This window comes from Populus nigra, chromosome 5 (genome assembly GCF_951802175.1).
Source record: "Populus nigra chromosome 5, ddPopNigr1.1, whole genome shotgun sequence".
NCBI classification, from domain to species: domain Eukaryota; kingdom Viridiplantae; phylum Streptophyta; class Magnoliopsida; order Malpighiales; family Salicaceae; genus Populus; species Populus nigra.
Window position 1 is genome coordinate 3,314,837 of NC_084856.1, and position 10,325 is coordinate 3,325,161.

Below are 10,325 nucleotides of genomic sequence, written 5' to 3' on the forward strand. Positions count from 1 at the left end.
ATTGCATCAGAGATTACTCTTCTTGTTGCCCCATTTGGGGTTTACTGTGAAGAATTAAGAGACTTCTTGTGCTGCACACCATGACAGATGAGGCGATTTTCTTTCTTCTTCTGAAAACATGGAAAACTTTTATTGGTAAAAGGAAGGAAAATCCTTTTGAGTAATTACAGTAGAGGCAGCTCCTCAACAATATAGCTAAGCTAATAACCAATTATCAAGACGAAACCATTATTTTGTTAAATTAAATGATTGTCGAAGGATTGGATACAAAAATTGAAAAACATGAGGGGTTGGAAAGTAAACATTCAAAGTAGAAAGGATATTATTGCAAAGATTGGACAACTTATGGGTGCCCTTCTCCACAACCTTTGTACTCTATAAATACTCTAATCAAACCAAAGCGCAACTGACATAAACTGGGAAGGAAAGAAACTTTTCAAACACAAAAACCCTCTGCTGGAAAGGAAAGACACAAGTTTTAAGATGGGACATCCAGCCGCCGAGACCTCGTCCTTTATGACTGATTTCCTCCGCCAATCAGGCGGCGTCGCCATTATCGACGGTGGTCTCGCGACGGAGCTCGAACGACACGGCGCTGACCTCAATGATCCTCTCTGGAGTGCCAAGTGTCTTCTTACTTCTCCTCATCTCGTTCGTGAGGTGCCCCCCCCTTTCTCTCTCTCTCTCTATATATATATATATATAATGTGTTTCTGTTGCTGTCTCTGCTTTGATTTTCGAGTTTCTTTTCTCTTTTAAATGTGGAGCAAATGGTGCCTTTAGACCCTTGAATCTTTTTTATAACGCAAGAACTTGAAAAAAAAAAAAGCCAAGACTTATAAAGTAGGAAGAAATCTGTGTCATTTTTCGCTGACAGAAATTTCGAATTCATGTCACGCAAACCCTTTTGAGAGAAAGGGGGTGGGTGCGTGAGGTCAATTGGAAATTTTGAGCGTATATGAGTGGCATTAGCTTACAACAGAGAAGGACAGTGGTAAATTAAATTGGTGAAGAGTATGGACGGCCTTGTGGGCTGTTTTCAGTTCTATCTATCTATGATTGGGTGTGTGTTTGTGTTCTTGAATCAACTTTATAGATTTGTTTCTTGATTGGTAGTGCAAAAACTCAAATTTGAACTATAAAAGTTGGAATCTGGATAGACTCACCCCCATGACCATGGCCCATGTAGATGTGGTCATCACGTTTTCGAGCTTACTTGTCAAAACTCAGCTATGCTGTTTTGTGTTGGTTGAAAATCTGCAGGGACTTCAGAGTATTTCATATAGTATATTGTATTTGATTTGGGCCGTTCTGCTTTCTTATTGAACAATGGGTTTTTTAAATGAAACGGGACCACTCTGTTATTGGTTGAGGATTGGAGGTTGAACTTGGACAAGCATGCAATTGTAATTATTAATAATTTTTTCCTTTTGCGTTAGGGTTTGTTTTTTGGGTGGGGGGTTGTAAAGTATTTCCTCAGAACATTAAGTAGAAATAGATACAGATATATCAACTAGATTTGTCTCATATTACAGAAACTGATATGCGTTACAAAGACAAACATTAAGCACATAAAACATTTGATTAACCTACATTGATATTTATTCTTAAAATTCTTGCATCTTTCTTAAATTCTTCAGTTTAGCCAAGAAAAATACGTCGGTAAAACTTTATGCATGAGAAATATAATCAACCATATAAAAAAAAGGAAAAGAAACTAGTGTCATGAAAAGCAAGTTTAATTTTCAGAAATCACAATAACATTCATCTTAGGAAAAATGCCATATAACTGCAAGTTTTTTTTTTTGTCTTTCTGGCAACAATATTTTATTGATTCCAGTGGTAAAAGTACTAATGTGGAAAACCAAATGCAATTGATGTATAGATTCATTTGTTATCAAGACTGCTAATAGATAAATAAATGCCATTTTAGGAATTGCTGCCATCTTTTTCTATCTCACAATCTTTTTTTTTTATATAAGTTTTGGTTATACATGAAACCGTATGAAATGTTGATATGTGGTATCTTTCCATTGGTTAATGAGTTTCTTGACCGAGCAGGTACACCTTGACTATCTTGAAGCTGGTGCAGATATTATCATCACAGCATCTTATCAGGTAATAACAATGATCTCTTTCTATATGTGCGGATGCGCGGAATTTACACTCAGTTTCACTTGAATATGGACAGGCCACCATCCAGGGATTTGAGGCAAAAGGTTTCTCTGGTGAAGAAAGTGAATCCTTGCTCAGGAAAAGCGTGGAAATTGCATGTGAGGCAAGGGATATTTATTATGATAGATGCCAAAAAGGTTCTCCTGATAGCAATAATGGTAGGGTTCTGAAACAACGACCTATTTTAGTTGCAGCTTCCATTGGAAGTTATGGAGCTTATTTAGCTGATGGATCCGAGTACAGGTGAGTCAACCTCTAGTCAAGTAATTGCATGAGCTGCATCACTGCACATATCTATTTATATCACTATCATGCGCCAATCAACTGTCATATCTCTTAGTGCTCTTAATTTTAATTTTAAAAGCTTTGTGGAGAACTTAATACTTAGAGTTCTTATGGGATCTGAGAAAATGAACACGGTCTAAGCTTGATGGTTTCAGAATGTGGTTCACTATCAAACACCAATTAACAGTCATGTTTTAAAAGCATTGTGGAGACTTACACCTCATTTTTTTTATTGAATCTGAGAAAATGAACATGGCCTTAAGCTTGATGGCATCAGAATGTGGTTTGATATCCTTTCAGAAAGAGGGTGTCCTACTATCCTTAATAGAAAGTAAACTTCTAATTATTCTTTCTTTACCTCTTATTGTTGTTCTCCCTTTACAGTGGGAACTATGGCGATGCAATTACCCTTGAAACCTTGAAAGATTTTCATCGCAGAAGGGTACAGATTCTTGCAGAATCAGGTGCTGACCTCATAGCATTTGAAACAGTTCCAAATAAAGTAGAAGCTCAGGTATTGATCAGGTCCTTTTTCATATCATAACATTTTAATTTTTTTCTCATAGAGGAAAGTCATGATCAAATCTAGGAATAGGAAACGAAGTTAATACTGGTGCTACATTTCGTTTTGGTGCTTATTTTCCCATTGATTCTGTCTCTGTTTGTTCAGGCTTATGTTGAGCTCTTGAAGGAAGAAGACATAAAGATTCCTGCATGGTTCTCTTTTAACTCTAAGGATGGCGTTAACGTGGTTAGCGGTGACTCTTTGCTTGACTGTGCTTCAATTGCTGAATCATGCCAGAATGTAGTTGCAGTGGGGATCAACTGCACACCTCCTAGATTTATTCATGGACTGATTTTGTCTATTAAGAAGGTATGCTTTTTGTCTTCCTGCTATTCTTTTGTTGACGTTTTTAAATGTTCTTAATGAAGCACTGAACTACAGTGTTCATTATTGGTGGCCATAACTTGTCTCAACCTGATGCAAATTCAGACCAATGTCATTTGTACGATAACTGACCATCAAAACTCTTTCTTCCGTTAATAAACTTATTTATCCATGCTAGAAATATAAACAACAATGAAGCAAGAAGAACAGAAAAATAATACTTGCCATCTATGTCCACAAAATTGTGTCGAAGTTGTTGTCAATGATTACACTGGGGTTAAAACTTTTCTTGGTCAATAAATTAACAATAGCCTAATTTCTTCGACAGTGTTTGAACTTACAATTATCATTTATTTTTCTCAAGTTAAAAAGTCAAGAACCGTGATTGAATTTAAGAATTGAATGAACTAAAGTAACATCAACCACAACTTAGGAATCTTACAATCGTGATAAGCTCCTTGTCTATTTTAGAGATTTAAGATGATATTGATGGTTTTATACTTTTTTTAGTCCAATATGGTCTTGCACTATGTTCCACTGTGCACTCTCGGTATAAAGAATGTGGTAATGGATAGCTGTTGGCTTATAAGATCACTTCATAGTTGATACTAGATGACTTGGGTGGGTGTTCTATGGCAGCAACAGTTATAACACTTGCCCCTTGACTTCATGGTTTCTATTTTATGTTAAAATAGTTGTTGGATAAAAAACAAGAATGATTTGATGTTCTTAATATATATATATATATATATATATATATATATATATATATATATATATAAAGTTAACAGGTGTCTGGCACTTTGGCTTAATGAAATTATGATTTTATCAGGTGACTACAAAACCAATACTTATTTATCCAAACAGTGGAGAGAGTTACGATGGCAAGCGAAAGGAATGGGTGGTGAGTTCATTTTGATGGCTGTGGAAAGCACATGGAAATTATTTCCATATTGTTTTTTAATAATATTCGAAGGCATCAATAAGTCCTTGTTATTTCAAGAAAAGGATTCTCTCAAGTTCTTCCAAAAGTAATTGCAAGCAAATTTGCCTTGCGGAACACTATTTTCTGTCTGTATCTTACAACTTCATGGCTGGTTCTATTTTTTTATATGCCAATTAACTGTGTCAAACCGCTTTCTGTTGCAGCAAAACACAGGCATATCAGATCAAGATTTTGTATCATATGTAAACAAATGGTGTGAGATTGGGGCTGCTCTTGTTGGAGGCTGTTGCAGAACAACTCCCAATACTATCAGAGCCATATACAGGACTCTTTCCAGTAGATCTCCTGCTCCCTCCTCATAGTGACCACGCTTGCCTTCCCATGGAGTCCATGTAATTCCAAACCCAAAGATGGATGCTGAAAAAGGCCCTGCGTGGTATGGAATTTTTTCCCTGATATTGAGGGAAGTGTTTGATCAAATCTAAGATTAAGGTCTGAGAAGTTTGTAGAAGATTGAGGTTTCTATTTCATGAGCTACTAGTTTTGGAAAGGCTACCGCTATTGAATTCTGACCCGAAGATCGACAGCCTTGTTTTTTGTACTGTTGTAAGACTCTTGACCCGAGGATCTACATTTTTGTTAGCTGCATTGCTGTGAGACAGGATTTCAAGTTAAATAAGACTAATAACCCAGTGGAATAGTCAAAAGTTGTACACCATTTTGATCTGGATTATTTGATTATACTCCACCCTATTAAAGTTTTCAGAGACTTTTCGGGCAACTTACCCACAAGCTTAGCCTACTCGGAATAATTACTATACATAGAGATGCTGAAAAATTAAAGGTGCACACGATTTTAATTGAAACGATCTGGAAAAGCAGCTCTGGCCAGTAGCACAAAAGGAAATCTTGGCTGAGGGCAAGAAAATGCAGTATATTAGTTAACAATTTACCACTTTGATTTTCCGGTCAGACAAAAATCTATCAAAAAACACACGGTAAATCACACTAGATCTAATTGCATGGTACAAACCAGTCATATTGGTGCAAGAAAGTCCCTAAATTAACAGGATTTTCAAGTCCCTTGCATAAGAAGGAGCATCTGCATCAGTGATCACGTATCAAAACCAGAGTAGACACCGCTTTCCCTTAACAACCTCTTCTCTTCTTCAACATAATTCTTCCCCCTACTTGCCTGACCAAGCTCTCGTTTCCTCTTCTCTTTCTGCTGGAATGACATATTTTTCTTCTCTTTTGAAGTTTGCACATTCATCAAAGCCTCTCCATCCCTCAATGCATATCTTGTTTTCTGTCGTTCTTGGTAGGATTCTCCAACATCCGTGGTTTCACGACGCTCTTTGCCAGAAGACCAAGTCCAGTCTGGTTTCGTGTCATCTTTTGGTGCTGGCACACTCAGGACTGACAACCCTCCTTTATACCCATGTTGTCTCAACGCTTCAAAGTCCACAGCACCACCACTCTTGAGCTTTCCAGACTTGCCTGTTCATATGGGTAATCTCAAAACTTTCTATAGTAACCAAAAACAAATCTCAAGAATAGAAGAAATGAACACAGGATACCAAAATGATTAACAAAATGGTTATGGAACAATTAACAAAACAACAACTAGCATCAGAGGGAGCAAAAACAGCCCATTAAGATTCTTCTTAGCATGTCTGTCTCTTTAAAAACCTGGACTTTCTAGGTTTTTCCTTAGTACCGACCAGAATTCATTCGTTACACATCCATCTTTCTTCCTTCCATTCAATCATCATACATGAATTAACGTTATTATGCTTTTATTTGACTATCAGGAAATTAAATATTTCTTAAAGAATGCAATATAATAGGTCTGTTAGTTCAAGAAATAGTTATTACCTTTAGATTTCTTTTGTCTCGATGATTTCTTGTCAGCTGCTGCACCCTCTGAATCTGAACCCGAAGACGACGAGGAATCCTCCTCCTCATCACTCCACGGCGTTAGCCTCTTCATTGTATCAAATCGCAATCACTTTTAAGTGGGAAAAAGGGGGTTAGGGTTTTTACCTTACTCTTTCTAACTATCTCGTAGAGGAGGAGACCGACCGACACTTGATTTTATTTTTGCTGCCGACACGACTTCGTTTTGTCAGTAACAAAAACACCCTCCACTCAAAATATATTAACAAAAATACCCTTCTCCTTAAGTAAACCACGCGTAGAATTAGATAGATATCTACTAATTCCTCCTCCTTTTTAATTTTTTTCACCCCTTTTATCTGATGGATCAGAGACTGCAAAACACACACGTAAAGCTCTTAGCCTTCGATCTCCTTTCTCTAGCCCAAACTCCCTCGTTCTCCACCTACGACCCGATCACCTTCACTCGCAAAAACACTATCATCTCCCGCACCGAAATCCTAGGCGTCATCACCTCCCGCGAGCTAAAACCAAACAAATTTCTCAAATTCACAATTGACGACGGCACTGGCTGCGTCACCTGCGTTCTCTGGCTCAACCAGCTCACCTCTCCTTACTTTTCACGCCGTAATCCTGCTAATGTTAAATTAATTGCTGACATGGCTGCTCATTTTGCATCGGAGATTAAAATCGGAGTCATGGCTAGAGTTCGTGGCAGGATTGCAGGATACAGAGGTGCGGTGCAGGTTACGGTGTCTGATGTTGTGGTCGAGAGGGATCCCAACGTGGAGGCTTTTCATTGGTTGGATTGTATTAGGTTGGCCCGTAATTGTTATAATGTGGTTGCTGGTGGCGCCGTTTAATTGCAAATTACCAATTAGCAATGCATTTAGCGGCGTGCTTTGTGATTCTGTATTTGTCGACTGAAAAAAGAAAAATAAGAGCTTCCGGTTTTCAACGTTGGCAAATTAATTATCTGGTTAATTAAATCCAATTTTGCAAAATTAATCACCATTTCTGGAACTAAAAGGCAGTTTTGGGATCTAAAATTAGGGTTTAACAATGACAGGTGGCTGTTAAAACGACGTCGTGTGAAATGGATTTTAGGTGTCCTTGCGAAAAGACCCCATCTATTTTCCTTACTTTCATGCAAGAAACGGCATCGTGTTGAGCGAGAGACTCAAGTTGACCCAAAAAAATCGGAGAGAAAGGATAGGAAAGGTTGAAGCGAGAGGGTTAAGCAGTAAGCAGTGCCTGTCTCTCTGTTACCTCGGCGGCGGCGGCGGCTGATCTTTCACTTTATTAAACAGTACAAAGGTACGTATCAGTCTCCTCTTCTTTTCTATAACCTACTAGAGTTCGTGCAAGGAATTCAATTTTACCATTTCGTCTCTTGTAAGTGATGTGGTTGCTTTTCCTTTTTAAACTTTCGGGGCTTTTGCTTTGACCATAAGTTAGGTTCACTCACTCATGATATTTGCAGCGCTGGAAGAGAAAAATAAATAAATTTAAAAACTCAAACCTCGAAAATAGTGTTTTGGTGTGTTATGATTCTTTGTTGCTAATTTTTATACATATGGGTGGGGGTGGGTAAATTCTGTTGGTACAGAACATTATGGAGATAGATGCTGAAGAGGTCAAAGATAGCTCGCTCATTTTGATCAAGCAAGGAGCTGAAGCGGTGAGTTCTCTTGTAACATTGTTATGTCCTGAGACGACATGATTTGCGTTTCCCTTTATTATGACTTCACCCACACCCCAACACAGCATATTCAGTCACAAATTTTATCGAGTATGTTCTGTTCTGGTTTGAATTCTTGCATATCCCGCGCTATTATTGCTTTTGTTTGTTTGTTTGGGGTTGTTCTCTTTCAGAGGGTTTTTGAGTCAAATTTTGTTGGAAGGAGGTCTATTGTAAAGGAACGTTTCTCGAAGAAGTACAGGCATCCGACTCTGGATTCTAAACTTACTCTCAAGCGTTTAAATGCGGTGAGTCACAAGTTTATTTATTTTTTCACTGGTTTTCTTTACATATTGCAGAAGCAAGTGTTGAGTGTTTTCCGTGAACTTTGGAGCAGGAAGCTAGATGTATGACAAAGGCAAGACGACTAGGGGTGTCTACTCCTGTGTTGTATGCTGTGGATCCACTTCTGCATTCTCTAACATTTGAGTATGTGGAGGGTCCTTCTGTGAAAGATGTCTTCCTTGAATTCGGGTTACATGGTATTGTGGAAGAACGGTTGGATGACATCGCAATGCAGATTGGCGATTCAATTGGAAAACTACATGACGGTGGTCTTATTCATGGTGACTTGACCACATCAAATATGCTACTTCGGATGGGTACCAATCAATTGGTGAGCTATTTTATCTGTTATAGTAGAGGCGAAGAAATCCTTGTTTTCTCTGTTTGTTTACTTGATTGTTACCATATCTCTGCATCACGACCAGAGCTATCTTCTCTCAGGTCCTTATTGATTTCGGCCTTAGCTTCACATCAACCCTCCCTGAGGACAAAGCTGTTGATTTATATGTACTGGAACGAGCCTTACTTTCAATGCATTCTTCATGTGGAAATGTGGTGAGCCAAGACTAAATTTTTATTCATATCCTAATTTCATGTATGCTATTTTTTATTGTTGACAGATGCGAGGAAAAGGAGTTTTAAATACATCGAGAATAAAAGAGTGAGACCAATTGAGAATTTGCCATGGAACAGTAAAACCATTGAGAATTTGCACGAGTTTGATGTTTTTAGTTAGTACAGGAATAGAAATGCAAAAAGGAGCCAGGTTTCTACAAAATTGTCATAGTGAATTTGTTAAAGCAACTGCCGAAACATTGGTTCTTAAAGTGCTTTCTTATAGTTTTATCTTTTACCGTGCGAAGTTAACATGGAACTGAATAGAAACCTGCAAAATAGAACTTTGCTCATGATCTACGTTCTTGTACAGATGGACCGCATTCTCGCCGGGTACAGAAAGTCCTCAAAGCAGTGGTCATCTACGTTGAACAAGCTAGCTCAAGGTACAATCCTGCTCTCCTAATTGATCAACTTCTCCACTACTATTTTTTTTTCTCTTACTTGTACGATTCTCATTTTGTTATTGTTTATAACCTATTACAGTTCGACAAAGGGGTCGAAAGCGCACCATGATTGGATAAACTTTTTCCTCTATTTGTTCCATATTAGGTAAAGAGAAAGAGGTGTCCGTTAAAGTGATCAAAATTATGACAATTTATATTGCTGCTGTATTCTTATGCATATGTAATGATCGACCTACAAGTTGTGATGCATGAAACAAGTTTTCATGTATGGCCAGGGGTTCAATAGTTTCGTTTTCATGACAGTTTACTGTTAGAGGAATTGAGGCATCCAAATTAAATGATTATCGCTACGTGTGATCTTTATTTTTTTTGTTGTTTTTTTGTTGTTGTTGTTGGAGCTGTTGACTGGTGGAAACTTTGAACTTGAGCTGGTCATTGACGCGACAAACGCGACATATCATATCGTGTACTAGGTTGCTCAGAGGGTTTGTGATGCGAATCACACAACCTTTGCTTTAAGTAGAAGTTATGGGGCATTCTGCAGTGCTACTGTCCTACCTCCTATTTGTTCAAATCTTACGAGCTCTTTCCTGACAACTCCTCACAACTATTGCCACAGCACACATTTTGTTTGATATGAACATCAAAATTGAGTTTGGTTTGCTGTGCCCGCGTAATCTCTGATTACAGCGTCAGCCAAACCATTTGTTCGACTATTTATCTATGGCCATGATTACCCTTTGAGGTATCATCGTTAATTTCAGTATCATTAAAAAGGTCGCAGTCCTTTCCTCTGGCTTAGCCCAGATGCCTTTGCGTGTGTTTGTCTTTTGGTTTTCGTACTGTGAGAATTGAGACGTCGAGAACCGTGGTCCTTGTTTCCTCCATGTGTTGCTTAAATCGTTACTGTTTCCTTCATGCTTATTCCATATTTCCCGTTTGTCCCATGTGGCACGTGAACTTGTGTGACGGTAAGGGTCAGTGATAGTGGCCCTTCGGGAAACCATAAATGGAGATCACCAACTACCACGCCAAGAAAGCCTCGCGCATTATTCACTTCTACAGGCACCTTTGGAAATTGGA

General features: G+C 38.2%; 4 protein-coding genes across 5 annotated transcripts; 3 read left to right on the forward strand and 1 right to left on the reverse strand.

Annotated features, from left to right (window-relative positions):
• The first annotated feature begins 412 nt into the window (after positions 1-412).
• Positions 413-5,060, forward strand: LOC133694472 (homocysteine S-methyltransferase 2-like). Its single transcript, XM_062115990.1, has 7 exons — positions 413-660; positions 2,062-2,118; positions 2,192-2,418; positions 2,845-2,974; positions 3,131-3,334; positions 4,182-4,253; positions 4,499-5,060. Exons 1-7 carry the CDS (start codon positions 484-486, stop codon positions 4,655-4,657), a joined length of 1,026 nt encoding a protein of 341 aa, XP_061971974.1. The 5' UTR covers positions 413-483; the 3' UTR covers positions 4,658-5,060.
• Positions 5,061-5,123: 63 nt separating this feature from the next.
• LOC133694474 (uncharacterized) lies at positions 5,124-6,380 on the reverse strand. Its single transcript, XM_062115993.1, has 2 exons — positions 6,174-6,380; positions 5,124-5,795 (listed from the first exon to the last, which is right to left on the reverse strand). The coding sequence occupies exons 1-2, from the start codon at positions 6,286-6,288 to the stop codon at positions 5,410-5,412; spliced, it is 501 nt and encodes a 166-aa protein (XP_061971977.1). The 5' UTR covers positions 6,289-6,380; the 3' UTR covers positions 5,124-5,409.
• A 116-nt stretch (positions 6,381-6,496) lies between these two features.
• On the forward strand, positions 6,497-7,162 carry LOC133694475 (CST complex subunit STN1). Its single transcript, XM_062115994.1, has one exon. The coding sequence runs from the start codon at positions 6,557-6,559 to the stop codon at positions 7,055-7,057; it is 501 nt and encodes a 166-aa protein (XP_061971978.1). The 5' UTR covers positions 6,497-6,556; the 3' UTR covers positions 7,058-7,162.
• Positions 7,163-7,301: 139 nt separating this feature from the next.
• On the forward strand, positions 7,302-9,605 carry LOC133694473 (uncharacterized). Of its 2 annotated transcripts, none has more exons than XM_062115992.1 (7): positions 7,302-7,589; positions 7,804-7,875; positions 8,070-8,183; positions 8,273-8,551; positions 8,662-8,775; positions 9,149-9,221; positions 9,322-9,605. In XM_062115992.1, the coding sequence occupies exons 2-7, from the start codon at positions 7,810-7,812 to the stop codon at positions 9,357-9,359; spliced, it is 684 nt and encodes a 227-aa protein (XP_061971976.1). In that variant the 5' UTR covers positions 7,302-7,589; positions 7,804-7,809; the 3' UTR covers positions 9,360-9,605. The 2 variants fall into 2 exon arrangements, with proteins under 2 accessions (XP_061971976.1, XP_061971975.1); XM_062115991.1 differs by having other exon boundaries at positions 7,302-7,511.
• The last annotated feature ends 720 nt before the right edge of the window (positions 9,606-10,325 follow it).

Excerpts from the sequence above, each read along its gene's own strand:
- LOC133694474 (XM_062115993.1), bottom strand. The coding sequence starts at position 6,288 with ATGAAGAGGCTAACGCCGTGGAGTGATGAGGAGGAGGATTCCTCGTCG. Across the intron at positions 5,796-6,173 it reads GAGACAAAAGAAATCTAAAG|GCAAGTCTGGAAAGCTCAAG; the intron begins GTAATAACTATT and ends CCATATGAACAG.
- LOC133694472 (XM_062115990.1), top strand. The coding sequence starts at position 484 with ATGGGACATCCAGCCGCCGAGACCTCGTCCTTTATGACTGATTTCCTC. Across the intron at positions 2,419-2,844 it reads GCTGATGGATCCGAGTACAG|TGGGAACTATGGCGATGCAA; the intron begins GTGAGTCAACCT and ends CTCCCTTTACAG. Across the intron at positions 4,254-4,498 it reads GCAAGCGAAAGGAATGGGTG|CAAAACACAGGCATATCAGA; the intron begins GTGAGTTCATTT and ends TTTCTGTTGCAG.
- LOC133694473 (XM_062115992.1), top strand. The coding sequence starts at position 7,810 with ATGGAGATAGATGCTGAAGAGGTCAAAGATAGCTCGCTCATTTTGATC. Across the intron at positions 8,184-8,272 it reads CTCTCAAGCGTTTAAATGCG|GAAGCTAGATGTATGACAAA; the intron begins GTGAGTCACAAG and ends ACTTTGGAGCAG. Across the intron at positions 9,222-9,321 it reads GTTGAACAAGCTAGCTCAAG|TTCGACAAAGGGGTCGAAAG; the intron begins GTACAATCCTGC and ends AACCTATTACAG.
- LOC133694475 (XM_062115994.1), top strand. The coding sequence starts at position 6,557 with ATGGATCAGAGACTGCAAAACACACACGTAAAGCTCTTAGCCTTCGAT.